General features: G+C 45.1%; 1 protein-coding gene across 1 annotated transcript in view; it reads right to left on the minus strand.

Annotated features, from left to right (window-relative positions):
- Positions 1 to 25,552, minus strand: part of SOS2 (SOS Ras/Rho guanine nucleotide exchange factor 2) — a 58,730-nt gene that overhangs the window by 14,022 nt on the left and 19,156 nt on the right. Inside the window, exons 4-13 of the mRNA XM_065063036.1 lie at positions 24,429 to 24,593; positions 23,560 to 23,763; positions 21,875 to 22,018; positions 18,436 to 18,546; positions 15,424 to 15,522; positions 8,953 to 9,080; positions 7,936 to 8,591; positions 5,215 to 5,296; positions 3,496 to 3,618; positions 655 to 758 (exon numbers count right to left, since the gene is read on the minus strand). Of these exons, the coding sequence (XP_064919108.1) occupies positions 655 to 758; positions 3,496 to 3,618; positions 5,215 to 5,296; positions 7,936 to 8,591; positions 8,953 to 9,080; positions 15,424 to 15,522; positions 18,436 to 18,546; positions 21,875 to 22,018; positions 23,560 to 23,763; positions 24,429 to 24,593 (1,816 nt within the window). The remainder of the gene's footprint in view (positions 1 to 654; positions 759 to 3,495; positions 3,619 to 5,214; positions 5,297 to 7,935; positions 8,592 to 8,952; positions 9,081 to 15,423; positions 15,523 to 18,435; positions 18,547 to 21,874; positions 22,019 to 23,559; positions 23,764 to 24,428; positions 24,594 to 25,552) is intronic.

A 25,552-nucleotide genomic window follows, 5' to 3' on the forward strand; every position in this document is an offset into this window, starting at 1 on the left:
ATATTGTCACGCATGAAGGAATTTTTGGTAGGTGTTCAGGCTCCAGAATCACAGAATCCCAGAATGTCAGGGACTGGAAGGGCCCTGTAAAGCTCATGCAGTGCAATCCCCCCATGGAGCAGGAACACCCAGATGAGGTTACACAGGAAGGTGTCCAGGCGGGTTGGAATGTCTGCACAGAAGGAGACTCCACAACCCCCTGGGCAGCCTGGGCCAGGCTCTGGCACCCTCACCAGGAACAAGTTTCTTGTCCTATCATTGGCTGTCACCAGAAGAGCCTGGCTCCATCCTCCTGACACTCCCCCTTTCCATATTGATCCCCATGAATGAGTCCCCCCTCAGTCTCCTCTTGTCCAGCTCCAGAGCCCCAGCTCCCTCAGCCTTTCCTCACACGGGAGATGCTCCACTCCCTCCAGCATCTTGGTGGCTGCGCTGGACTCTCTCCAGCAGTTCTTCTGGAACTGAGGGGCCACAACTGGACACAATGTTCCAGATGTGGTCTCAGCCAGGCCAAAGCTTGTTCATAGAAGGGAGAGTCTTACCAACAGCTCAATTAAAAGCACTACAATTACTCATGTGTGTGAAGATATTCTCATGCCTGGAACCTGGCAGGTTGTACCCAAATGGGGAAGAACAACAGGACCGACACTGTACCTCTGACACTGGAAATAAACGTCTCCAGTCTCTCGAGTAGCTCCAGATCTCGCTCAAAATCGTAAAAATGGTGCTCTACCCAGTGCCGGAAAACATTCAATACTCTGAGGAGAGAAAAAAAGGAAATATTATGTTTTGTTTTCAGGGATTTCTGGGGCTCATCCCATGTAAACACTAAATGAAAGACAATTCTACACAAACCGAGTTAACGATTCATGTAGTTGATGATTGTCCAAACACACCGGACAGAGGGGCAGAACAAAGACCAGGCGGCGCACCAGTGACCACACAAGTCCCCAGGTATTTAAAACCTAATTTACCAGTCTTATCGTATATGTAGTTCGGTGCTCCTTAAAAAACATCTGATATAAAGAATGTTAGTGATGAGGTGGTTTCTGAAGAGGAAAAAAATTAATCAAAATCAGACAAAACTGGTCTTTCTAATATAAATTTCAGGGGAGGGGTGTGTTGTGGTTGGTTTGTTTTAACCGAAAAATTTAATTAGAATCTCCCATTTGTTAAGAAATTTGTAGTTGTGTCTTTCCTATACACAAATTTCAGCTTAGAAGTTGTTGCAAGTGTCCGGCGCTACTTTTATCACTTTTTAATGACACAAGTGGCCGTACTAGACCTAGTACTTCCCTTAAGGACAACACTAAACTTCCTCTTCATTTTTTCTCTACGCTTTCTCAGACCACTAATAAACCTTTCAGAGTGAACTACAGTGCTCTTCTGCCTTCTGCGGTTCGGGGGTATCACAACAAAAAACTGGTTTGCCTCTTCTTCAGGTAAACAAGGTGAGCTCGTACCTCAAAAATCTGATTTATTGGAGTGCATCGCATCACCTTACCTGAAGAGTGAGCAAAACTCCCCCGCACTGACTATCATCCGTGTGATGATTGAGCAGGTGGGAGCGGACGATGGGCTTAGCTCAGTCAAATGAAGGGTGAACGCATTGAGAATTCAATAATTCTCCTCTCCCCGGTGCGTATGTCAAAAAATAAGGTTTATCACATGAAAGAGTAGCTACCCAAAGAGATTATTTAGGCTGGAAATCAACGACAGCTTCTAATTATCAAAAGGAGTGATGTTTTGAAACAAGTTCTCAACAACACTTACGCAGGATCTTATCTCTCTGAAGCAGAGGTCAGTGCTATTAACAATACTGGAATTTACAGAGTGCTGGGCATATCAACCTAACAGCTCAAATTCAGGCACTTATTTGCAACCGTAAGACAGCTTCAAGCTATTATGAACATGTAGTATCTCCTAAATTCAAAGAGAAGCTGCAGAATGGTGTGTGTTAAATAGCAGCTTTAAATCATGTCTCAGCAGGCTGGCACCAGCAAGGGGACTCAGCTCACGAACCGTAGCGTAAATCAGACAGCAAAGAGCAGCTGTGATGGATAAGAGGCCTCCTCATCTCTCCAACAATAAATCAGAAACCAAAACCAAAGACCCTGGAAACTTTGGAACAGGACGCAGGCTTCGAGCAGCTCAAACATAACACATGGAGGCAAAAGTGCCGAACTGATTTTGGAAATTAATTAAACATGGTTAATCGCTGCCTCAAACTGTTCTGCGGGTTCCAGTTGGCTGGTAACCTCTTGTCCTGCTCAGCTCTGGAGTTGGTGGTGCTGCAGGAAGGTGCGCTTGTGCCATGATGTGAGGACGTCCCCAACCAACTTCCAGCCTAGCAAGCAGAGGAGGCTATAAAAAACAGCAACAAAAGCAGTAAAACCATATTTAAACTCTTATTATGCCACAAAAGCCCATTCTGTGTGAGTTTCTACAAAGGGGCTCTACAGGCGCCTATGCAGAAATGAACCAGAAAAGAGTTAAGCTGAAATGAGGGAGAACCCGTGTGGAGAGGCAGCGTGTGGAGCTCTCCCAAGAACTGACAACTCTGGAGGCTGCTGGGCCTGCCGGAGCCACAGGAGCCGATAAACCCAGAACACCCAGGGCCTGACGCACGTGTCCAAGGCCAGGAGCACACATGAGGATCAAGGTTACGCTGAGCTTGTGTAACTCGGGTTAAACCCAAGAAGGTGGTGGCAGCTACATATCAATAAAATGGGACTTCTAAGCGACTTTCTACTCGAAGGTACCGGCACGTCAGTGTGACCCTGCACTTTGAGTAAACTGCTGTTGCTCCAACAGGTAATTGTGAATGACTGTGTGATAATGCAATAATTAAGGGTAGTCTGTGTATAGTTATCTGCCATTAACGTCTTGATGCTGCTAGTATAAAGTTTAATGAATCGAAGTTGTTCTAGCAAATATTGGTTGTGATCTGTGTCTCCTTCTGACCTGCCTCCCATCAGGGAAACAATTCACCTCATTCACACTAGAAACACTTAACTGTTGCCCAAGATAGCTTGGTCAGCAAGACCTTGAAGATTCACCGCAATGTGTAGTACAGACAAGAGCCTCCCTGTCTGCGTGCAAAGACACCAATGGCGCTGCGAAAGGGAGTAAAACAGCAGCAGGACTGAAAAGAAACGGAAACAGAGAAACTATCTTCACAGGGGCTGCTAACAAGGAATCCATTCAAAACGCGGCCAGGAACACGCTCAGTTCGACGTCTCTCACCCACAGCCGCCGTCCAGCGCTCTTGTGGGCGGTGAGCGCGGCTGAAAACCAAAGTACAGTTGCAACAACAGCACAAGTCAGTGTGACTAATGAGAACACGGTTTGGGATATTAGTCTGGTTGCAGACAGCACTAAGTCCTTACTCGACAGCGCAGCAGTCTCCACAAGAGATTACTGTCTCCAGGATCACCGTATAATCACCCAACTAAAATCTGGCTTTAACAGAACCAATTTAAAAAGCAAATAAACCTGAGTTGCACCGGCTGGACGTATTCCTTGCGGAATCGCTTCAGGTCGGCGCTGATGGGCTGCTCCCCTTTCTCGATGGCCAGCCTGTCTGCTTCCGTAGGCTCCGGCTCCGGGATTTCAAACCTATGAACAAAAGTACCAAAAAACTGATGGCAATGAAGATAAAACACAAACCTTTTATGTATGACATGAAGAGCAATTGCATTTGGAAAAAAAATCAGTGCGGTGAAACTCGAGCACTCATCTAATATCCAGTTTGCCTGGCACTGCCTCCTCCCCTGGCTACGTGCTGCTCACACACCCTGATAATTCGCTACGTCTCTGGTCATCACAAGATGTCTAGACTAGGATAGAAGGTTTTTAACTACCTGCCAGCTTGATTAAGTGAAGATTAGAAGAAAGCTTAAGAGCGGCTTTATCACACCGCATTAAAATGCTGTTTACACGAAGAGTCTGCGCCTCTCAAACAAACTGCTTAGAACATTTCTGTTCTTATTTGCATCAAGACTTAGGTGTCTTTACTCAAATACGATCTCACCATCAAGTTAAGCAGTTCAAAACATTTCCACCTCACAGCAGAGGCTAAAACTTAATTCAGGTAACCAATTTAAGACTGACAGGGGATGGAGTGCATCTCAGCCTTACACCAAGGCTCTACGGCACAGGGAAATAAGTCGTGTCATAATCTCTCCCTACTATTTCCAGCCTTGCAGGGAAAAATATCAAAATTCCCCTGTCATTTTCAGGAATAATCGGAAATCATACTGCCTGTCTCTCACGACGGGGCAGGAATGATACCAAGTTCCTAGGAACACGAGTAGGTGTGGAGAGACACGAGAAGTTGGTTCTCATATGTCCTCAAATGCTTCTTGAGTGGATCTTTGGTGGTACTGTGGGAAGATGACACTTCATTCCATTTTATTCCCCACTGGGAAGGTACCTGTGACATTGTACAACTGGCAATTCCTTTTACCCTGGCATTTGAACACTGTGATTCATCAGGGCAAAAGAAAAAGGAGTTTAGGGTTTTCCTTTGATGACAGAGTGTATTTCAATTCGATTGGGGTCCCCAAGGAACACAAAGCAAGAAATCAAGTAGCTGAGGGTTTTGAGTGCGAAAATAACATGGTCCTAGATACGATGTTGGCAGAAAAAGGTGATATATGTGTAACCAGAGCTTTGAAAGGACTCGCAACTTTAGCAGAAGAATTGGCTGAGAATTCACGCAGAGATAGTCCACTCATGGGATTGTTAGAATCTTGGTTTGGAAAATGGAAAGAAATTATAGTATCTGGTTTTACTTCTTTAACTGTAGTAGCAGAAGCACTAATTTCTATGGCATGCTGCATCATTCCGTGTGTCCGAGGACTTGTTCAATGCCTTATTGAGACAGCTCTATCAAAGCAAATGCCTTTAGGGCCACTGCCATACTCAGATAAATGATGCTGCTAAAAGAACAAGAAGAAAGAAGGAACAGCGAACGCAAAACTCCAGAAGAAAAACGTGAAACCATGTTGTCTAGGCTTGATGCCACCTATAGAACTGTATCATAAGAAAATGCAAGTCTGCATTAAAAACTTGCATCCTGTTTTAAAAGTTACTGCTTTATGAACTTGACTAAAACATGTGCCACACGCCACTGAGAACCTGAGCAGAAAAGGAGCCGGTAAATGAACACAAAGCGTTTCAAAGTCTTCAGAAAGGATGATCGCGGCTTACCTTTCGATCAGTAAACTCAGCAGCTCCTGGGGCTTGCAAAAGGAGCGGTACGTGGTAAGGAAAGTACGTACAAAATTGGGATCTGCAAAGACAGAGTAAGAAAATGAGGGAGTGGTTTTCGTCCAATTCCAAAATATCAGAAATAAAACAGACACATAAGCCGTCTGCAGCCCTGGCACGTGGAACGGCTTGAACTCCCGAATACGCAGCTACTCCCTGGTTTCATCAAGACAAAACACGGCAGAACTAGACTGTCCACTCTGGTGACATCAAAAATACCTACAGCACCCGACAACACATTCGCCTTACCTGTTCCTCACCGCCGCAGAACAGGTGTCACCGCGGGACGGGCCTGTCCACAAGCTACCGTGTGTTTTACCGAGCCCACCCTGCTATGTTAGAAGTATCAGAGGCAAAATATTGTCCCTTTAATACCGTAATTCCACTCTCTTGGATAGAGTTTTTTAGATGTTGGATAAGCAAGCTGGTAAATCACTTTACTGTGAGCCACAAAGGGCCTTCTGATCTCTGAACTGCCTGAAAGGAGCTTGGAGCCAGGGGGGTCGGGCTCTGCTCCCCAGGAACAAGCGCCAGGAGCAGAGGAAACGGCCTCAAGTTGCACCAGGGGAGGTTGAGGTTGGATGTGGGAACAATTTCTTCTCCAAAGGGCTGTGGGGCATTGGAACAGGCTGCCCAGGGCAGTGCTGGAGTCACCAGCCCTGGAGGGGGTTAAAACACAAGTAGATGAGGTTTTCAGGGACATGGGGCAGGGACAGGGTGGGTTAATGGTTGGACTCGATGATCTTGAGGGTCTTTTCTAACCAAAACGATTCTATCTGGTCCAAATCCTGACATTCCTGCAGCAGATCCCCTCACGAGGGTAACAGCAGCAGTATAAAAAGCTTCCAGAGCTACCTGGCAGCAAACACGCACTAAAATACATGAAAACCAAACCTAGAGAAGCGCATGTGCGTATTCTCACTCTGAAATATGGATTTTGGGTCGTTGGGAGTTTCTTTTTCCTTGCTGTGCTGTAAGTAGTCTGGAATCCACCAGCATCAGGCACAGGCAGGTTACACCAGAGTCTTCAATGCGGGTTGTGCACTTCTTCCAATAAGGTGAAGGCAAACACTGATTTTAAGGAGGTTTGTGCTCCCAGCAGAGTGCTGCTCAACATTTAAGGGATCCAGATACAGGAACACGCTTGCAAGCTCAAAGCCGCAGCGCTCTCATCCTGTGGTAACGCAGCCCCGTCCTGCACCAGCCTCTTCTGCTTCCACCTCACATCTGCATTCACTCCTCAGTACCACTGATGACATGGTAAGCGTAATTCTTCCTCTTACTCCTAAACAGACAGGGAGTATCTCTGCTCTGCAAACGAGATCTGCGATTCCTTTAAAATGGAGCTGCTACTCTGCTCTCTAACCTATGTAGGTTCCTTTATATTATTTTTTAAATGATTTACTTTTGCGCACAACATTCTCCATAGAAAATACAAGCGACACGCTACTAATAGCGGCTTGTATTTTAAATTCAAAAGCTTATTAACTCCACGACTGCTCCCTCCTGGTGTCAAGTGGGGACTCGTGTGGCATGATGGGTCGTGCTGGGAATGCAGAGAATGCTTCAAACTAACCTGAAAATAACGCAAACCTACAATAACCTGGCAGTTACAAAAAGAAACATCACATATTGACTTAAATACAAAAAAAAAGCACCATGAAGATCTGTCGAGAGTCCCTCCACACTCCGGTAAGTCATGGCAATGCCCTCGTGGAGAATGAGCGAGAGGATTTTGTTAGTTTTGGCTCCAAACGCTGTTTGGAAGAAGCCCAGAGAAAGCCGAGAGGCAACGCCGGCACTGAAGATCCCCAAGGTCAAAGCGGCAAGTTCTCGCACTATAAAAACTGACGTTACGCTACAAAACCAAGACTCAAATGCACCGGTTTGTTCAGAAGAGCCAAGCTCACAAACCGCCAGAACCCATCGCGTTTTAGGAACCAGGACCAGCAGACGACACACCTAAGGATTACTTGTATACCAACTAGTTGCATCAATTCTGCTCTTCAATGTGGGAAACGCTATTTTTTGTATTGTTTAAACGCAGCTCCATGCTATCTAGCCTCAGTTTTCCAAAAAGACTCACTTAAACACCAAGTGCATCCCTGTTCAGTGCACACTTTTCACCCCAAACCTACGATCTAAATTTCCATCGACATTACCACGTCATGTAAGCACTTCAAGGTTTCATTTCTAGGACTTTAAGACAGTATTTCACAGGAGAGTTTGAAGAATGCCAACTGTGATGTACATCCCCTTCTCCCGAGGGTCTTCACAAAGTGGCGTAATACAGTATAGAAAGTATAATATGCAGTATAATAAATAACCTCCGAGCTGCTTCTTCCTCCACAGCCACTCAGCCTGTACCAGCCCCGTTGCTTTAGCCACGATGGTCTCAGGAAACACATCAGTGGCTCCTATTGCACCACTGATTTAATTTTTGGGAAGGGGATAAAGGGAGGTGAAGGGCTTCCATATGCAAAATTTTCTTAATAGTTTTGCCCGCAAAGCCAGTTGATTTAATAAGATACAGGTTGGTTTGTTTTCTGCTAATCTTGCTTTACATTTAAGGCAGAAAAAACCCCAAACAAACAAAGGATTGATTTCACCACCCCTACAAGCATGAACTTAGAAAACATAGATAACAAATGTCCAGGATACCTGCATACATGTGGTACGTTAACCGCTCGATCAACTTCACAACCGTCCCTCCTTTGATGATGGGAATGCCGTTCCTGCTTTGCAAGTTGTCCTCAAACACAACGTTCTCTTCCGAGTCTTCCACCACGAACCGATACACGCTGGGGCTGGGCAGCCGCAGCGGTTGCTCGTTTTCTTCTTGCAGCAACACGGCGTCGAGCATCCTGTCCAGCGTGCTGCGGTACTGCAGGGAAATCAGCGCCGCCATCCAGTTCCCCTTCTCTTCAGCGGACTTGGCAGCAAATAACACGCTGTTCTCATCTTTAGACACCAGTTCAAAAGCGTGTTTGTATTCGGACGTGTCATCTTTGTCGATGATCTGTATTTTCCTCATGATGATCTTCTCCTTCAGCCTGTACTCGGCGTTGCTGTAGCCGGGGAGCCGGGACTGACCGTGATTCGCTTTGCAGCTGATCATCAAGCCATCGAAGAGAAAGATGTGGCGCTCGTGCTTGGCGCCGATTTTCGTCAAGCCACCTTCCATGATGAATTCGTTACAGCACTGCCCAATATCTTTGCCTTCCCAGCCATCAATGTTTTTCTGGATTTCATTCATTTTCTTGATGGCCAAGTGCTTGCTTCTTATTTGTCGGTTGTAGAAGCGACACACCGGCTCCCTTGAAGGAATAAGAGAAAAAGTCACGATGGACACGTTCCACATTTGCCATTCCAAGAGTTTCAAACAATAAACTAGATTAATTGTTTATATCATTTTTTCTTTGCCCTAAATACACCCGAGCCGAGGTTACTGTTCCAAATAAACCACGCGCATTGCTTTGGCTACGGCATGAGTAAGATACCGACGTTATTCCTAGAAGTGGACCATGAAGATTTTAGGCTACAACTCCATCTACAACAAAAACCAGGCAAACAACACGCCTTCAACAGGAAATACACGCATTATCTAACACACACAAAAAAATTACGGTTCCTTCTATGTCATTTATCTGTTTTTCTGCCAATTCTGTGTGTTCTCACCCCGGGCGCCGTCGTGGGGAGTGTTTGCTGTAGATTCTCTCCATGCTGCACTGCAGGTTGAGGAGCGCGGTGATGGCTTGTTTGAGACACTCCCGATCTTCCTCGTCTTCGCTGCATTCCTGCAATTGCTGCCACATAAAAACAAAACAACACGTTTCTTCCACATTTGTCTAATTATAGAAAGGTAGGAAGGCTGACAAACATTATGCGTTACCTGCAGTACTCAGGGACTTGGAGTTATTACAAGAAGCGCACTCAAAATTAGCGCGTAACTAAAAATATTTGTTAGATATTCAGGAAAACTCAGCAGATACTCAACAGGAGGGAGTTTAGAAAGTAAACCCTTCACCCTTTTACCAATGCTAATTGTCAGATACTGTTTTTCACAGAACCACAGAATGTGAGGGGTTGGAAGGGCCCTGGAAAGCTCACCCAGTGCAATCCCCCCATGGAGCAGGAACACCCAGATGAGGTTACACAGGAAGGTGTCCAGGCGGGTTGGAATGTCTGCACAGAAGGAGACTCCACAACCCCCCTGGGCAGCCTGGGCCAGGCTCTGCCACCCTCACCAGGAACAAGTTTCTTCTCATATTTAAGTGGAACCTCCTGTGTTCCAGTTTGTACCCATTGCCCCTTGTCCTGTCACTGGTTGTCACCAGAAGAGCCTGGCTCCATCCTCCTGACACTCCCCCTTTCCATATTGATCCCCAGGAATGAGTCCCCCCTCAGTGTCCTCTTGTCCAGCTCCAGAGCCCCAGCTCCCTCAGCCTTTCCTCACACGGGAGATGCTCCACTCCCTCCAGCATCTTGGTGGCTGCGCTGGACTCTCTCCAGCAGTTCCCTGTCCTGCTGGAACTGAGGGGCCACAGCTGGACACAATATTCCAGGTGTGGTCTCCCCAGGGCAGAGCAGAGGGGCAGGAGAACCTCTCTGACCTACTGACCACCCCCTTCTAACCCACCCCAGGTACCATTGGCTTCCTGGCCACAAGGGCCCAGTGCTGGCTCATGGTCACCCTGCTGTCCCCAGGACCCCCAGGTCCCTTTCCCCTACACTGCTCTCTAATAGGTCATTCCCCAACTTACACTGGAACCTGGGGTTGTTCCTGCCCAGATTCAAGACTCTACACTTTCCCTTGTTACATTTCATTAAATTTTCCCCGCCCAGCTCTCCAGCCTGTCCAGGTCTCTGATGGCAGCACAGTTTCCAGTGTCACCACTCCTCCCAGCTTGGTGTCACCAGCAAACTTGCTGACAGTCACTCTGTTCCCTCATCCAAGTCATTGATGAATATATTGAATAACACCGGCCCCAGCACTGCCCCCTGAGGCACTGCACTGGATCCAGGCCTAACTGGACTCTGCCCATTGACCACGACTCTCTGGCTTCTTCCCTTCAGCCCGTTCACAGTTCCTGTTATCTTTTCAACACTGTCCTGTTTCACAACCGATTTTATTAAACAGTTTGGAGGTTTGAAAGGGCTGAGAATGAGATGCTGTTTTATGTAACTGTGCAATATAGCCTTCAATAAGTCAATCAGTCTCAACGTTTCAGAGCAAATTTCAAAGACACAATGACCAAGATTCTCTCTTTGCTTCTTACCATTCTGAATTCTGCCACCTTCAGCAAATTCATCTATTTCAAGGAGAAATGTCGATTTTGCATGATGCAAACTAACGTAATAAAAAGAGTCTGAAATTCAATTGCTATTAATAGCAAAATGTAAAGACTAAATCCGTCTCTACCACTAGACAGAAACTTCTTGAATTAGGAGATTCAACAGGTTTTCATATCATCTCCACATCCTCAGTAACAACGTGCTCTGAGTACGGCCTAATCACAGACTTCTTCCTTCTGCTGCTTTACGGCGATCACTCCTAAAATACTACTGATATAAAGGAGATTTTCCTTTTTTACCACTTCCATGTTCAAGATGGGTTGGATTTTGTTTGTAAGAAAAAACAATTGGGATTTTAAAGAAAAAATAATTGGGATAAACTCTGATTTACCTCCATACTTCAAAAGAAATCTTACTTACAATGGCTCAGATGGCAGACGCCGCCTTTTCCTTTCCCCACTATGTTCCCTCAGCAAGGATATGTAGCTTCCTCTAAAAGTAATTGAGAGAACAGGATTTGACCAGATTGGTCCATTCTCTTCATAGAATTGTAATTACTATTTATTTTTCACATGCCCAAACAATCTCCATCTTGCATATTAGAGAAATCAAAGTTTCCCGGCCAAAACTTTCCAGGAAGTTTAAGAGCTGAGGAACAGTGCAGGGAATGGAAAAATAACACGTCTACCCCTGTGGAAAAGCTTCTTTGCCTTCCTACCAGCCACGGAAACGCAAAGAACATACAAATGGGGTGAGAAGATGTCAGGTGCAAAGTCCTAAAGGTGGGAAAAGCTACTGAGCTGGATAAAATCCTCTTTCTCCTCACATTCCCGAGCAGAGTTTCTTGCACGTCCTTTCCAGAGAGCTGCGTTTGGCACTTAACAGGCAGCGAAGGGCACGTTTTGCTTTTCTTGCATCAAAATAGAAAGAAAATAATATTATATGCACATTTGGAAGTCAGCTAATCCATTTCTACACCTCAACGCATAGATTCCTGAAGAACAGGCAGATTACCTGAAGCGTTATCTCATGCTCTGTAATTACCGGACGAACATCTGCTTTTCCAAATGTCAGCTCTTAACGAGCATCGTTCCAATTAAACAGCAGATGCAAAAGCATAAGATGTTGGCTAGATAGAGAAAATATGCGAATCTTTAGAAAAGAACAAAGGGGGTCCTGTTTCTGCTGGGTATATTTAAAATACCAGTGATGATAAATTGAGAATATTAATTATTTATTGTATAAAAATCAGTAGTGAAGAATGCTGTTCATTTAAAAAACGAGCCATGGTGATGCTGCAGAGCACTGACCGGGGTTTCAATGGCTGTCAATGATTAGGATCAAAAGAAGGAATTTTGTATGTTTTGGACTTCTTGGACTTAAACAGACCTTTTAATGATATTGACATACCTCACTGGCACCTTCACAGAATCACAGAATCCCAGAATGTCAGGGGCTGAAGGGCCCTGGAAAGCTCACCCAGTGCAATCCCCCCATGGAGCAGGAACACCCAGATGAGGTTACACAGGAAGGTGTCCAGGCGGGTTGGAATGTCTGCACAGAAGGAGACTCCACAACCCCCTGGGCAGCCTGGGCCAGGCTCTGCCACCCTCACCAGGAACAAGTTTCTTCTCATATTTAAGTGGAACCTCCTGTGTTCCAGTTTGAACCCATTGCCCCTTGTCCTGTCACTGGTTGTCACCAGAAGAGCCTGGCTCCATCCTCCTGACACTCCCCCTTTCCATATTGATCCCCAGGAATGAGTCCCCCCTCAGTGTCCTCTTGTCCAGCTCCAGAGCCCCAGCTCCCTCAGCCTTTCCTCACACGGGAGATGCTCCACTCCCTTCAGCATCTTGGTGGCTGCGCTGGACTCTCTCCAGCAGTTCCCTGTCCTGCTGGAACTGAGGGGCCACAACTGGACACAATATTCCAGGTGTGGTCTCCCCAGGGCAGAGCAGAGGGGCAGGAGAACCTCTCTGACCTACTGACCACCCCCTTCTAACCCACCCCAGGTACCATTGGCTTCCTGGCCACAAGGGCCCAGTGCTGGCTCATGGTCACCCTGCTGTCCCCAGGACCCCCAGGTCCCTTTGCCCTACACTGCTCTCTAATAGGTCATTCCCCAACTTATACTGGCTATATTAATATCGTTGAATAAATACTTTACTTATCCCTGAAGACACCACTTTTTAAAGATCACTGCTGTAAATTTAAGATGTTTTTAAACTACAGATTAAAATTCATATTTGAAACCTGTAACTGAAGTGACACCAACAAAAGATCCTGTATTTATCATTATTCACTATGCAGTGACATTTAAGATTCCTGCTCTACACTCACAAGGTTGGAAAGACTCGAGTCCGCGGCTGAATTCTAATTCTGGTCAGAAATCTTGTGTATAAAGGGCACGTTTCACCACTTTCACTAGGAAAATTTGCCACTTTCAAAAGGCACCATATATTAGATTTCATGCAGCATCCTGCTGTATTTATCCAAGCTAGAAACAAAAGAAACAACGACATGTTTTTGCACTATCTGCCAGACTTTATTCTTCAAAGATATGGGGAAATGTAAGTACGTGCACGTCTAACCTGATCCCACCAATATTAATGGGAGTTATGAGCAGACTCGGAGCCCCCAAGAGACTCAAAACTCTTGCAGCGTTCCAGGTTTAACACAGGCTATCAAACCCAAATCACTTGGGTTAAAACATAAATAGTAGCCACCCTTTCCTGCTGCTGAAAAGTACCGTCTGCATGGAAAGCATTTAATCTAAAGACACATACAGCAAACCTCTGCTCAATCAGGCACACGTGTTAACGTCTCCCTAAAAAGCAAACGCTCGGCAGCGTGTAAAATGAGCTCCATGTTTCTGTGCCCCCGAAGCTGCGGCGCCTGATTCCCTTCTCTGATTTCACGCTCTCCACTTCCCAGCTCTAAGCCACAATGGCTCGTTAATTAGCCCGACCTTCAGCGTAACACGGGTCGCTAATCCAGTTACGTCTTTGAAACGTGAAAGAAGAACATTTCAAGAAGTTCCCGCGGATTATCGTACGCCGCTGATCCTTATAGAAAGAGAAGTTACGCTATTTTGCACATGAAATGTATCTCCAAACCTTTACCTTTAGTTCCGGGAGCAGTTTGTTTTCTTTTGGAAGATGCCTTTAGAAAAACCATAAGCTTTATAAAAGCAAATATTAAAACTAGGTCAATGTAAAGTTTCTGTTTGCTGATGACTGGGGTGGTTTTGATTATCAGGAGAAATACTTGGAGATTTAAAGTTCATTGAGACCACTTGGTTTTAGGCTCTTCTACAAAATATGGGCAATCCATACACCAGAGAAGCGTGGTGTACGGGTCAAAAGCAATCATCCTTATTTTTACTGATCTAAACCAGCATATGCACAAAATCACAGCAGACATAATGCAGGTAAGACTGAACTAACAATAATAATGATGATGAAGATGATAATACGTGCCAGATATTAACTACAGACCTGACCTTAAAACAACTGCTATTTTTTGGCTTGAGATTCTCTCGTGAAAACTTTATATTGTATTGTACATAAGATCCATGTTGCATAGTTTCCTTTTCTTCCTTCATACAAATAAACCCTCTGAAATGAAAAGAAGACCACAGAACACACCTGTGCAACACCACTAGTATCACTTTTTACACCGAGAACTCTAAAGTGCGGTTTCTGTCGCTATTTTGAAATGTCAGCTATAGCCATAGGATATTTACCTGTTTAATTAAAGTATTTCCCACTTAGTTAATAATTAACTTGTCCTTAAAAGCGTTTCCCAACACAACGGGGCAAATAGGAACTTCTTTTCTATTATGTTCAGCTACTTTAAAAAGCTCCAAACTAAGTCTTTTTCAAGATTTCCTACAGTAACATCATTTTCTTTACTCAAGAATGACTATTCCAGCTCTGAGCTGCCACATTGCTGCTGCCTGCTGGCCTCTCCTCTCACACCTCACAGCAAAAGCATTTGCTTGCAAGCAAAAAGGTTCATGCTTAAGTTACTTTTTGGCCTTTAGCTGTTATAGCCAAGGGAAACACCTCCCGACGTGAACCTCCTTGCACATCACAATGAAGAACGTGCAAGTGATCGGTGGAGGTTGTTCTAAAATAAGTGATGCCTCGAGAGGCAGAATCGCTCATAAATACGGACTAACCGACAACCTGTATGGTAAAACCCCCAAAATAACGTCCTACAATAATACCTTTCTACCATCTGGGTCAGAATTCATTAAGCCTGACATTTCATCAAAGTCATTTCTTAGAAGAGAGAAAACAAGGAAACAATAGTTCGTATTTTCATTCCTCCTCCACGCGGAGAAAGTGTGGTATGCCATTAAAAATGGTATTATTTTGCTCTCGCTCTTTAATTTAGGACTTGGGACGAACGGCTGAATATTAAGAATGGATTATTCTGACTCTGCTGGAAGGAGGTGCCTCCTCTACCCCAAAATAAGATCAGCTGAGCTGCAACTGCAGACCAAGAACGCTGCCTGAACCACGCTTGGCTTCTGCTCAACGGGCACCAAATTCAGAAAGAAGCAAGGAAATGTGTATTCACATTTTAAACTGTCTTAGAACCCAAGTTCAATAAAATTTCATTTAATGAAATATAGTTACTTCAAATGTTCATATCAGAGCAACGGATGCTTTTGAAGACATTTTTACATTGTTTGACTTTTCAGATATATACTAACGTGTCAAATCAACAGTTCCATCTCTTCCCACCTTCAGAAGCAGTAAGTAAAATCTAAGAGGTTATTTAAAGCTCAGATTCTCCACATTATGGAATGTTTTTAGCAGAAAACAAGAGCGTGGCTTCACTTACCTGCAGTAACTCAAAGTAGTGCAAACAATGATAGACTGGGATGAGCATGAGCCGCGGGAGGACGTATCGTACGGCTTCTTTAAACCCTTCAGCAGTTGACTGCAAAGGAAAAACAAACAGGATTTTACTTACACTGAAATACTCAAAATGGGAGCGGACAAGGCCCTCAGGTTAGCACTGCTTTGAGCAAGACGGCTGTGGTAGACACAGTGTGTCCCTCCTATATTACTCTACGTTTACACCTAGTAGTAAGGTAGACAAAAGATGCAAAACCATTTTTGTCTAATGAGACCCTTTGTAAGATTCTGAGACACATAAATACTCTGACATCAAGCAAATAGAACCTGCAAACAGCCTTTTCCCGGCACTGCACTTGCCATTTTCCATCAACAGCTTTGAATTCATAGTCTGTATCTCTGAAAATACCCTTAACCTCCCCAGAATGCCGGCGATCTGCCTCCTTAGAAAGGTAACCAGCGGGATGGCCTGGATATCTCACAGAACCACAGAATCAGAGAATGTCGTTGGTTGGAAGGGCCCTGGAAAGCTCACCCAGTGCAATCCCCCCATGGAGCAGGAACACCCAGATGAGGTTACACAGGAAGGTGTCCAGGCGGGTTGGAATGTCTGCACAGAAGGAGACTCCACAACCCCCTGGGCAGCCTGGGCCAGGCTCTGCCACCCTCACCAGGAACAAGTTTCTTCTCAAATTTAAGTGGAACCTCTTGTGTACCAGATTGTACCCATTGCCCCTTGTCCTGTCACTGGTTGTCACCAGAAGAGCCTGGCTCCATCCTCCTGACACTCTCCCTTTCCATATTGATCCCCATGAATGAGTCCCCCCTCAGTCTCCTCTTGTCCAGCTCCAGAGCCCCAGCTCCCTCAGCCTTTCCTCACACGGGAGATGCTCCACTCCCTTCAGCATCTTGGTGGCTGCGCTGGACTCTCTCCAGCAGTTCCCTGTCCTGCTGGAACTGAGGGGCCACAGCTGGACACAATATTCCAGGTGTGGTCTCCCCAGGGCAGAGCAGAGGGGCAGGAGAACCTCTCTGACCTACTGACCACCCCCTTCTAACCCACCCCAGGTACCATTGGCTTCCTGGCCACAAGGGCCCAGTGCTGGCTCATGGTCACCCTGCTGTCCCCAGGACCCCCAGGTCCCTCTTCCCCTACACTGCTCTCTAATATTTGCTCGAAGTAGTAAAGCCAGAGGACCAATTTACCCAAAAGTCATTGTATAAGCTTATACCCACTTCCAAAATAACATGTTTTACTGTTGGCCACGCTTTGCAGCAGAATTTAAAGGAAACACTGGAGTGTTCAAGACCAGCCAGGACTCCCATCCAGTGTAACAAACGTGTCACCAGCTTCCCTCCAATGTCCTCTCCTGCCGGGCTCCTTTTGGTGGGGATAGAGTTAATTTTCTTCATAATAGCTGGTATGGGGCTGTGTTTTGGATTTGTGCTGAAAACAGCGTTGATAACAGGGATGTTTTTGTTATCACTGAGCAGATTACACAGAGTCAAGGCCTTTTCTGCTCCTCACATCACCCACCAGCGAGTAGGCTGGGGGTGCACGAGAACCTGGGAGGGGACACGGCTGCGGACCCAAAGGATAATCCACGCCATATAACGTCGTGCTCAGTATATAAAGCCGGGGGGAGAAGGAGGAACCGGGGGGATATTCGGAGTTACGGCATTTGCCTTCCCAAGTCACCGTTCCGTGTGGTGGAGCCCGGCTGTGACGGGAAGTGGGGAATGAATCCCTTCTTCTGCTTTGCTGTTAAACTGTCTTTACCTCAACCCTCGAGTTTTCTCACTTTTACACTCCGGATTCTGTCCCACATCACACTGAGGAGGGGTGAGCGAGCGCCTGCGTGGGCTTTAGTTACCAGCTGGGGTTAAACCACGACACCTACCAGTTATGTACGCTGTGCTCCAATTTAGAGCCAACACACCACAGAAACACGGAGGTGTCATCAGGTGCTGAAGAAATTAACACTAGTAGGTCCTCTCCCTCACAAACCGAGACTCACAAGTTTCTGACTTAGAAAATGAACTGGAAATCCTTTCCCATTCTCAGCAGTTAACTAGCAGGTTGTAAGACGAGGTTTTCCAAAGGATGGTGAAACCCCTGTCGGCTTCCAGACCAAGATAACTATTCAACAGAAACTGAATTACCTGCTCTCTTTTTTGGAAATGACCTCCCCTCTCATTTAAGAATTCTGCATCTCTCTGCAGTTGCTCATTCACATCCATGGCCAAGCTTGGACTTCCACCTCCACACCTTGGAGAAGTGTGAGGGAACATCCCTAGGAAAGGCCAAATCTTTGTGTGGTGAGGAGAGTCATGAGGGAGGCTGGATCCACTGTCAAACGACTCGACTGCCAGTTTAATCTGGAACAGGGCTCTGGGCTTTAAATTGCCCCAGCAAACCATACAGACTAGGCTCTACTATAACGGGTTTAGCTGTGAACGGCACTGACTGAACGCTTGCTCAGCAGCTTAAGTGCATGTCTGAACACAAGCTCCATCTTCTGAACAGTCTTTAATAGATTGGCCACGTTGGTGGAAGGAAGTAATAAAAAAACAAACCAAAAAAATCATGGATGATGTCGCTGGATAGTCCTATTAAAGAAATGATTCAAGACAAACTGCCAGTCGCAGCCCCAATGCTGAACAAAGGAGCCTGGGATATGTAAGAAAATGAAAATATTGTGCCTGGATGCCTGTGTTTGGCATTAAAAGGCAAAAAGGCAATAGAAGTGGCAGGTAGGAGAGGTCGCCCTTTATTCTCTAGCAAGAGAGGACAAAAAAACCTGCAAAAGACTCATGGATGGGTCAGAGCTACATCCAGTTTTTACAGGAAGAGGCAGAGTCTAAATATCCTACACTGAAAAGAGGTCAATCTAGAGGATCTTCTTCCTCACTAGAAAGTAAAGTGCTACTGACAAAATCCGAACCTTTGAAACAGAAGAACTAAAGCGATTCAGTGTTTCTCGTTTGCACTCACCTGGAAGTGGAGAGCAACAGCAGGTTTGGCCATTAAGTTATTAAAATGCTCATGAAATTGTGGAGAGAGAATATCCTGCGACAAAGTTTCATATGGATCAAAGGCTTGCTCCTAAATAAAAGCAGAGAATTATATACATACATGAAAGATGCAAGATACTTCTGTTCCAGTTGGTACCATTAATTTGTTTAATAAGCGGATAGACAAGTGGAACTTTTCAAGAAAAGACTAAATTTGCAAAGCAAATATTCAGTAAACCACAAATCTTTTTCACTTCCAAATTTGAAACGCGCCCAACGTTTTCTCAGCGTTCCTCAATCTCACTGTACTTATCACCAACAGAAACTGCGTCACAGCGAAGCGGTGGGAACCAAGAGAAGCTCTGGCTTGCAGTCCACCCACAGTTCACAAACAACGGCAATTTATCTCCAATTTACCAATAAGGAGAGAAATGCAGACAAAAAGTGAGACTTCAGGTGAATTTTGGAGACTGTCACAAGGAGGCTTTGTTGTACCACCATTATTTTGGGGTACATCAGCTAAGAATGGTCGGTCATAAGCACTGGAATTTGCACTTGTCTGAAAAGATCCCATTTGGGGACAAAACAGCTGGTCTGAAAGTCCCAGAGGAAAGTCCCAAGGGTTTCAGGTGCAAAAATCACGATTCCAGATGGAGGATCCGGCTGCGATTCTGTCGCATCAGCTACAGCGGGATGGGATGAAAACCTGACCGTACATGAATTCTTGCAGGAATAATTTACGAGTGCTCACAGCTCACCTGCCCCAAAGCCTGTCAGGCTGCTCCCGAGTCTCTGCAGATTCATGGGGCTGAGTCACTCATGAATCACCGGGTTATCCGGTGCCGATGGCGCCGTGCCCGGAATCAGCACATACCTCTTTCCACCTCAACGCCTGCCAGAATACAGGCTGCAGAATTTGGGAGCACCAGACACCACAAAGGCTCATTGGTACACTGGGGTAAAGTCTGAATTCTTCCATTTGCAAGGGGCCCAAGGGATTTCCCACCTTACTCATGGGGCAGCTGCAATTCAAGTCTTTGTGGGGAGGAGACACAGACCTGCACTCTCTTTGCACATGCAAATTGCAATCATCGCTCCCAACTCTGCTCATCAAGTTCTAATCCGTTCGCATTAGATTGTATCTGGGAGGGGGGATGAAGGGGGGAAGTTTGGCACTTGCAGCAGCTGAAATTATTACAGTCTCTAAATGAACAGGCTGGTTTTCTTTAGCAGAATATGAACCCAGTTTACAGCCTGGCTTTTGGGTTTTGTTTCATTTGTTTACTCCACACCTGCAAGCACACAATACAGGAGGTTTATTTGACACCATCCAAGACAGGGGACAATAACGCTGCACATACAGTTTCTCTTTGCCATAGTGGCCGAGAAATAAGTGAGCAAACGCCTCTGCAGGAGCAGGAGCTCAGCTGTGGGTGTGGGTTCCAGAGCTATTGCAGTAAAACCAGGAGCGGAGAGACGCAGCAGCTGCTCCAGCAGCAGCAGAGAGCAGGGCTGGAGCTGCTGCTCAGAATGGAATCTTGCATGCAAATCTCTTAAGGGAGCCAAACCAACACATCATATTTATTCTGTGCTTTTTCAACTTTTTACAGCGTTTTAGAAGCGTTTTCTTTTTCTCCCGCTCAGACTTTCATCCGTATTTTGAAGTTTTGGGTTCGTTTTTTGAACGCAAGATTGAAACAAACTGCATTAGCCATCATCTCCAAGAGACTAATTCAAAAGGGTATTTTTTTACACTTGCAGCATCACACACGTTACTGAAACAGGGAGGCGTTAATTGATGCCTGTGTAATTATCTCCATTATCGGGACTGGTGTTGGTACGGTCCAGCCCCTTTTGCTGCAGCGCTGCTTTCCACCCTTTTTCGCTTTGCAGATCCTTACAACTTCTCCTATGGAAACGCCAACAGCAGTGTAACAGATGTACAGTCTGCTGATGATTACCCTGCTTTGTGAGCTGCTTTCTGGAACCCAGAGTAGCCACAGACACCCTCTGCCCTCATTTCTGAGGCTCTCCCCACTGCCTGAATTATCTAAAGAGATTATTACCTCAATTACCTAAAGAGATTATCTCAGGCGATCGGGAAAACATCCAGGAGTAATTAGAACTGTCAAAGTTACCACCAAGTCCAATTCTTTGACCAGCGCATTAACAAATATCCGTCTCCCACTCAGATGTGTCAGGCAACAAGTTTTCAAATTGCCTCCACACCAGGAAAGAAAGGTTTTATTTGCCCCACACCTCGTTATCTCATAACCACAGCAACATTTCTGTTTAAACCTTCCAGAGAGCCCATCCAGCCAAAGCAGGAAGATTCCAGCTTTCACGGGCTGTTTGGTTTTTAATTATCCTTCCAAATAAATTGAAGGACCTTTATAATGGCAACGCTAAGGGAACAAACCTGGCAGTAAGATAGGCAGAGCAAATAAACACTTCACTTTATCTCTATTTAACGATCCCTTTTGCAAATATTCACAGAGAGACGATCTCAACACGCGAGATGATCAAATGAACAGCGTAGTTATTAAGTTGGTCTTGTTCCGTATTAATCAAGTTATTCAGTTCAAACTTAAAAGAATGAAAAGAAGGTTTGAAGAATAATTGGTTCTTCATCTGCATTTTTCAGTTAATGGAAATCAAGTGAGACGTTCACTCGTTGAAGGGGATTTGTTCCCAGTTAAAACACAGGATGCCTAAGAGTGGCTTTGGCAATAAACGGAGACATTAATGTTTCCCAGGATAGTGCTGCACTATTTCAAATCTTAAGTCCTTTTGTTCAATGGTAATATAATAGCTACTTGCTTTAAATCATTGCTCAAACGCTTCTCCTTATCATGATAATAAGCAATTATGCTTTAACAACTTAAGAACCCGGACCTAGTCAAGTGGACTTTCCTACTGATATTGTCACGTGATGGGTTTAGTGAAGTAACACCAGGCAAACTTCATCCTTATGGTGTATTGGTGAGTGAGTGGCACCTGCCCGGATTAAGAACATGTCTTGTTTGAGTGAGGTCACAGTCCAGAGTGACACAAGTCGCTCCTCTTGCGGATCTACGTCCCGCTGCTGTGATTTTTGCGACAAAAGGCGATGCCTAGAGAAATGGCAGCACCACGTTCTCTCAATAGGCAACCTCAGGTAGTTTTCCAATCCACATCCCTAGGGGATCGTAGCAATTAATTCTCACTCTGAAATTCAGATTTTAGTTACCTGCTCAATAGTGATTCTGTGATGGGTAGAAGACACCGTTAGCTTACCTACTAAAGGATGGGTAGGGAAGATCTCCATTCAGAGCTCATTAAAAGGACATTTTACAACTGCAAATTTATCAGAGATAGAGATATGACCCAAAGTGACTTGAAAACCCCCACAAACACAAGAAAGCACCAAAGCGCCGTACCTCTGCGAGATCCTCGAAGCAGCTGCCAGCCAGAGGATGGGGACTACTTTCATCCGTCATTTCGACAGTATCCTCGATCAATCCTAAAAGCTTCACTGTCAGCTCATGAATATCTGAAATGTTGCTAAATATCACATCGATATCCTGCAAACATAAAACGCATCTTAGTAGCGTCTAGAATAATTTCTTTTGCTTGTGTAAATTTTGGAGCGTTTTTGGTGAAGCCTGAAGCAAGAGGAGCCAATAAAAGACAAGGAAGAAAATGAAATGACGTGGTGTTCCCCGCGCTGCAGGCCTGCCCGGGCACATCCCGCCTTGCCCAATGCTCCCCCCAGTGAGACCTGATTCTTGTCTCTCAGGACACAAGAGGAATGAGGTGATTTAAAGCAGCTCCAAGGCAGACCCTCTAAACCACAGGTAAAACTCAAGCAGCCACGTGGCTCGGTTAGCAGAACACCCCCTGGGTATGGAGGAGGAATCGGCAGCTTTCTTCTCCAAATGGTTTTAGATGTTTCATATCCACATAGAAGGAGGCAGCCCCTTCCCATGACTGGTATTTCAATTCTGAAAGGCAATTCTTGAGCCTTCTCCGCCCCAACCCAGCACTGCCGAGCGAGCGCGACCTCTTGCCAGGACCACGGCAACCGCCTTGTGCCAATGAGCGGCCTCGACGTTTCTCACACCCATTCTCGTATAACAAAAGAATATTCCCCAGCTCCAAAACATCGCTCCCTTCTTCTCCCATCTTCTTTGCTTCAACTCTGTCCCTACGTCTGCACAATTCTCCTATCAGTTAGTGAGAAACCTCCAGACTCAGCTGTAATATGAATCATAGAAACATTTTGGTTGGAAAAGTCCCTCATCGAGTCCAACCGTAACCCACCCCTGGCACTGCCCCACGTCCTGAGAACCTCATGTCCGTCTGTCCAGCCCTCCAGGGATGGGGACTCCAGCACTGCCCTGGGCAGCCTGTTCCACCACTTCACAGCCCTCCCCATTAAGGAATGTTTCCCAATATCCAATGTCTCCTGCTCCCTCTCCTCAACCCGCTGGTACCACCTGCGAATCCCAGTTCAGGTTCTGCTGGCCTGGTCCTTGCTCCTTCCTCCCACAGTAAAGCTTCACTCATCTCTCATTATTGCTGCTTCTCTTACAAGAGCTGTGCTTCTCCCTTTAGGCTCCAGCATCCCGAAAACGGCATTTGCCACACATATAATTTCAACCAAATATTTCAATCGCTGGTCAGATAGAGATTCCCTTCCCAGCCAGTGCCACACCAGAGAACCCAGAGCCGAGGGCTGTTTCCCTGGCAGGTTCTGCAGACAGAGGTGCCCTGGGGCAGACTGCAAATACCAGTTCAGCATTTATCTCCGCGCAGGCAGATAACTGCCAATTTTTGTGTTAAGCAAAAGTGTAACTATCACCTATATGAGCAAAGGACTCCAGCTATTGCTGCCGTCTGACAGGGAATCGCGTCCATTAAGCTTCACCCCGAGAGCAGCACCCTCATGCTATTAGCATCAATTCCTCAATTTTATTTCATATACAGTCAACACTCATTACGCACCGACATGCAACAAATCGAGTTTAATTTTACCTCCAACGCGTTGAATGTGATATTGATACGTTATGGCTGCTAACAGAGCAATTCGTGTTACGCATCAATAACCTATTAAAGGACTTACATTAGGTGTGAACAATTTTCGGTTTGATAGGAAAGCCTCCCGAAATACTTTGATGATCAGATTCAGCTCCCGCAGATATTGCCTTTCTTCTGCTATTTCGTTCCTCACTAGGTCATAGTAGTTGAGTTCCCCAGAAGAAGAGGGTTCGTCTTCGCAGAGAGAAACCAACCCAATGTCATCCTGATCAAACATATCCATCAAAACCTAGCAAAGAAATAGAAAACGTTATATGCGAGCCTGATTTTTACACTTGGCTCAAGCTCGGCTATTTCAGAGAAATCCTTTGAGTTTTTAATACAATACTTTCTGTGATCACTTTCACAAGGGAGTAATATTTAAACTTTGGCAGCAGAAGGCTGGATCACTTGCCAAAGCCATTTTCTCCTTTATAAGTCAGTACGACCTAGAAAACAAGTCACAATTCATGCAGAACCAACTCTGAAAACAAAGCATCTTGCAGAAGCCTTTGACAAAACCCTCCTGACACAGATAAAACCACACAAAAACGTTTCTCCTTTTTCCGAGGATGAAAACTAAGTATCTTTTCTGTATGAGAAAAGAAGGAAAGAGCTGTCACGATAAAGTGACATCAGGACAGTAAGACAGCTGAGAAATAAAGGACAAGATCATTTTCTGTCCTTACGTTGTTTTGTAAGCGCTATCACTGTTCCAAAACTGAATAAGCTCAACTTAAACTTGTCTTTACTCGTGACAGGTCTGGCATGAATAAGGAGAAGCTTCTACATTTGAATAAAACGAGTCTCTACCTCCTATCCCACTTGATCTTCTAAACATAAATTAAAAAATCACCTCTGGTATTATCTACCTTTGTATCTGCCCAAAAGATTCTTGTAATCCCACCTCCTTACCTTATCAGCGCACATTGATACTTTAATGTCCTGCTGGGAGATCTCAAAGTGCCGTATGTTGAAAACATAGTTTCCAGCCAGCTTTAAAATGTCAGCTGAGATGTATTCCAAGACAGCCACGATATATAGAGAGACGTGGTAATCCACCTTGTACCCCAGGACCTCCTGCAATTTGAAAATAAGAGGGGAAAAAAAAGCTATTTATTCCAAAAATACACTTGGAATGACAATTAACACATGGAGTGTTCTGCTGGAATTCACCTGGCTGTGTTGATAATTTACAGTAGCGTACCGGGCAGGGCAAAGGACATCAAACGAAGTTTGATCAGCTGCCCCCGAGGAAACGTTTGCAAATACCTCCTTGTGCTACTTTGCCATATACCGACAGATGAAAAGCTACACAACTTCGGATAAGTCTGGACTCTTCAGAAAAAAAAACCCAACACACTTTATTTTTAAATTGTTCTGGATGGAAGAAATTGTCTTTCATTAAACTACACACTGTATGTTCAACCTGGCATGTACTGCGATCCATTTTAGTCCATTCTTTACATCTGGCTGAGCAGCTAAGCTATCTGCACCCTTCCGTTACATAAAATAATTCAACTTTAATGATTAAAACCTGAACAGAGGAAAAACAGGCTGAATATTGCACATTCTCCTTGCGACACATGCTGGGTGTTCTGCAGAACATGCACTACGTGGCCTCTTATTTGGGGCAGGACCATCAGGAATAAGTACAGGTAAATCCAAGCATTTGAACAATGTGGTCTTGTTGTATTTCAACGCATCTTCTAAAATCAGATTCTGTACCTATGTCCACACACTCCTAAGCAAGACTTCATTTAAAAAAGCCAGTGTTGTCTAGGAAGGTCTTATTTAATGCTGTTTTCTTTCCTAACATCTCTTCTGCTCTTATTAACCCCCACAAACGAAGACATTGTGTATAAGAACAGTGATTACACCTGAAAAAGTGCTTTAGTTTCTTCTTATGCTTGAATAATGTTTTCTTAATGCAACTGGTGCCACAACGCTGCCACTGGAGAAAAGCATTTTTGAAGCTATGAATGAAAAGCAAAATCAATAGTGAAAAGACATAGCGAAAAAGAGCAGTGTTTGAATCA

The sequence above is a fragment of the Columba livia genome, chromosome 5 (genome assembly GCF_036013475.1).
Source record: "Columba livia isolate bColLiv1 breed racing homer chromosome 5, bColLiv1.pat.W.v2, whole genome shotgun sequence".
NCBI lineage: Eukaryota > Metazoa > Chordata > Aves > Columbiformes > Columbidae > Columba > Columba livia.